Below are 3592 nucleotides of genomic sequence, written 5' to 3' on the forward strand. Positions count from 1 at the left end.
AGAGAAGACACTTGAATCCAGTCCAGGGTGGGAGGCAGGGGCAGTACCCGCAGGTACTGCCCATGGGCCCTCCCCTTCCTGCCATCGCCCAGGGGCCAGCGGAGCCACTGTGCCCGGAGGAGCTAGCTCTGTGTCCCGGCCCTCCTTCCACACTCCCGCTGGCCTGGGGCCACCAGCAGGTGCTTGGGACTGGCCACGGCTGGTTCCCTCCATCCTCCCTTCAGAGGGTCATCCTCTCCTTTGTCCTGGCTCAGGACTTGAGTTGTGGGGTGAGGCTTTGTGGGCCAGGCAGACGGCGGCAGGACAGCCCAAGCCGAGGGGTCTGGCTCTGGGGCGTTCCTCCGGGTCTCTTGGGCAGCTGAGCCTCATTTTCCCCCACTTGCGTGTCCCCACTCCCCTACCGTCACCCCCTAATGCACCCGCTCCTCTTCCTACAGCCACCGAGGCAGCTCCCAGCAGCGCTGGCGACATGGCCGACACCCCCAGAGATGCCGCGCTCAAGCAGCCGCCCGCACCACGGAACGAGAAGGCCCCCGTGGACTTCGGCTACGTGGGGATCGACTCCATCCTGGAGCAGATGCGCAGGAAGGCCATGAAGCAGGGCTTCGAGTTCAACATCATGGTGGTGGGTGAGTTCCCCCGCTCTCATCAGGCCGGAGAGCCGCCCAGAGCCACGCAAGGAAGCCCCCCTACCCCTCCCTGGCCGGCCACACAGGCTCTTGTAAAACGGGGTGACAGGCCTGGCCCGCAGGACACGAGCATGCGGATTCTTCTACTGAGGTGATCCTCAGCGGTGGGGAGCCCGGCCCCCAGGGCTTTGGGCCGGAACCCTGCAGTGTGGGTGGTCTAGCAGTGAGGGATACAGACCCTCCCCACTGGGGTCCCAAGGTGGGGGGCTCTGTAGGGCTTTTCCATCAAACCTCACGTGGATCCTGGTATGTCCCACCGCTAAGGGTGCATCGCACTGGAGCGGCCAGCCCCCACTTTCCCTCCCCAACGCTGTCTGTATCTCAGCTCCTCCTGGGAGCCCCAGGACCTTGCATGGGGCTCCCTGTGGTCAAAAGGCAAGGGGTCCGTGTTCTGCTCTGCCACAAAGTATAGCGAGAGCTTGGCCAGTGCCCAGGCACCCAGCCCTTCCTGCCTCCTGACCGCCCCCTGACCCAGAGTCCCACCAAGGAGAGCTGGGGGATGATGCCCAGGCCTCGCCACCTCCCAGGCGCTTGAGCCGCTGTCTCTGGAGCACCCTGCCGACCAGCCCCATTCTCTCCCCAGGGCAGAGCGGCTTGGGAAAGTCCACCTTGATCAACACCCTCTTCAAATCCAAGATCAGCCGGAAGTCAGTGCAGCCCACCTCGGAGGAGCGCATCCCTAAGACCATAGAGATCAAGTCCATCACACACGGTGAGAGCCAGGCGGGGTCTGGGGGCAGGGTACAGAGTCAGGTCCCTCGGGGCAGCACCTCTGGGCATGCTGAGACTCGGAGTGGGGTGGGAGGAGGGCGAGGGCTCAGGGATGCTCTCCAGGATCCCTGCAGGCCCTGGTCAGTGCCCCCTGGAGACAGCTGAGTTTTCCACCAAAAAGCATGGGCAGGGAGCTTCACTGCTTTACACTGGCATCTCCCTGGCATCACCCTGGGGGCGCTGCAGGAGGGCCTCTTTGGGGCAGGGTGGGTCGGGCAGCCTGGCCAGTGGGGGGCGGTTATGTGCACAGGTCCCGAGTCTCCCCCCTGAACTCGGCGGGGGCTGTGATTGTGTGCAGATATTGAGGAGAAGGGCGTCCGCATGAAGCTGACAGTCATCGACACGCCGGGCTTCGGGGACCACATCAACAATGAGAACTGGTGAGGGGACCACTGCCCCGGGCGGAAGAGCCCTCGCGGGGCTGCTGGGAATCTCGCCCTGCCCCCCACCCCTGGGGTCACAGGTCAGCCTGGGAGGCGGGGTCAGGTCTCTGTTGCACTCAGGATTGCAGGTGGTACCCACCCCACCCCCACCCCCTGCTTCCCGGTGTTGGGCAGAGAGTTGGGGGATTGGGGACCTGCAGGTGAGGATGGGGGGGCAGGAGGCTGCTTCCCCAGCTGGGGCAGTGGGGGGGGTCCATGCCCGCTGACTGGGTCCCTCCGTGCAGCTGGCAGCCCATCATGCAGTTCATCAACGACCAGTACGAGAAGTACCTGCAAGAGGAGGTCAACATCAACCGGAAGAAGCGCATCCCGGACACCCGCGTTCACTGCTGCCTGTACTTCATCCCCGCCACTGGCCACTCGTACGTGCCCCTGGCGCGCTCTGGGGCTGGGTGGGCCCGGGCCGCAGCCTGAGTGCCTCCACCCTCCCTCTGGCCCCCACACTGTGTCCCGCCCACCTGTCAGCATCCAGCTTGCCCGGGAAGGCAGAGGACCGGCTGGGCCCGGGGTGGTCCGGAGCCTGGGCTGTGCCTTCTCAGGGCAGGCGTTCTGGTGGGCCTGGCAGGTGGGCAGAGACTCTCCAGCTGTGTATCTTTAGCACTTACCTGTCCCTCCATGCGGGTCGCTAGTCCATAGGGGAGTGCTGACGATGTGATAACAGACCCCGGCAGGGACCACCCCCCCACACACCCAGGAGGGTTTAGAGCACAGAGAACAGCGGGCTTGGCCCCGGGCAGGGCTGGATAAGGGCTGTTAGTCGAGGCCACCTTGGAGAGAGCTGCTTTCTCCTGCCAGTGCCATCTGCAGCTACAGATGTACGCACAAGTCAGTGAGGCTGGCATGGGGTGGGTGCCCTCCTCGCCTCCTTTGAGCAAGGGCGGTCTCCCTCGTGAGGGCAGATGGGCTCTTTGATTTTTTAGAATGTTAATTGTGCATGTGAGTAAGGCCAGTGTTATTTATTTTTTTCTTTAAACGTGTGTGTGTGTGTATGCGTGCTCAGTCGCTTCAGTCATGTCTGACTCTTTGCGACCCCATGGACTGTAGCCCGCTAGGCTCCTCTGTCCATGGCATTTCCCAGGCAAGAATACTGGAGTGGCTTGCCATGCCCTCCTCCAGGGGATCTTCCCGACCCAGGGATTGAAGCTGCGTCTCTTGCATTGCAGGTGGATTCTTTTACCCACTGAGCCACCTGGGAAGCCCCTTTTTAAAACACACCCATGTTTTAAATTTATATATTTATTTTTGGCTCTGCTGGGTCTTTGTTGCTGCTCCGGCTTTCTCTAGTTGCGGCTGGCAGGGGCTGCTCTATTGTGGTGCACACCTTCCCGTTGCGGTGGCTTCTCATGGTGGAACTCAGGCCCCGGGGCACGAGGGCTTCCGTAGTTGCAGCCGGCGGGCTCAGTGGTTGTGGCACATGGGCTTCGTTGCTCTGCGGCATGTGGAATCTTCATGGACCAGGAATTGAACCCGTGTCCCAGGCATCGGCAGGCGGATTCTCATCCACTGCGCCACCAGGGAAGCCCCGGATGGGCCCCGGATGGCCTCACAGACCCCTTGTCCTTGGCTCCCTGTGGCTCCATCTGCACCTGACACCTGTAGGTGTCTTCCCACAGCCTGGTGGACACCCTCGGGCTCGTCCTGATCAGGATGTGGGAAGGAGGGGAGCCCAGTGGACGTCGGGCGTGGGTG

General features: G+C 62.8%; 1 protein-coding gene across 12 annotated transcripts in view; it reads left to right on the forward strand.

The window, feature by feature from the left end:
• Window positions 1-3592, forward strand: part of SEPT9 (septin 9) — a 181089-nt gene that overhangs the window by 167581 nt on the left and 9916 nt on the right. For 10 of the 12 annotated variants that reach the window (XM_010856236.1, XM_010856234.1, XM_010856235.1 and 7 more), the window contains 4 exons: window positions 438-629; window positions 1273-1401; window positions 1759-1840; window positions 2128-2265. In XM_010856236.1, the coding sequence (XP_010854538.1) occupies window positions 438-629; window positions 1273-1401; window positions 1759-1840; window positions 2128-2265 (541 nt within the window). Of the gene's footprint in view, window positions 1-66; window positions 180-246; window positions 270-437; window positions 630-1272; window positions 1402-1758; window positions 1841-2127; window positions 2266-3592 lie in introns of those variants that run through there. The other 2 variants (XM_010856245.1, XM_010856244.1) reach the window with 2 other exon arrangements.

This window comes from Bison bison, unplaced genomic scaffold, assembly GCF_000754665.1.
Source record: "Bison bison bison isolate TAMUID 2011002044 unplaced genomic scaffold, Bison_UMD1.0 scf7180017864371, whole genome shotgun sequence".
Classification (NCBI taxonomy): Eukaryota; Metazoa; Chordata; class Mammalia; order Artiodactyla; family Bovidae; genus Bison; species Bison bison.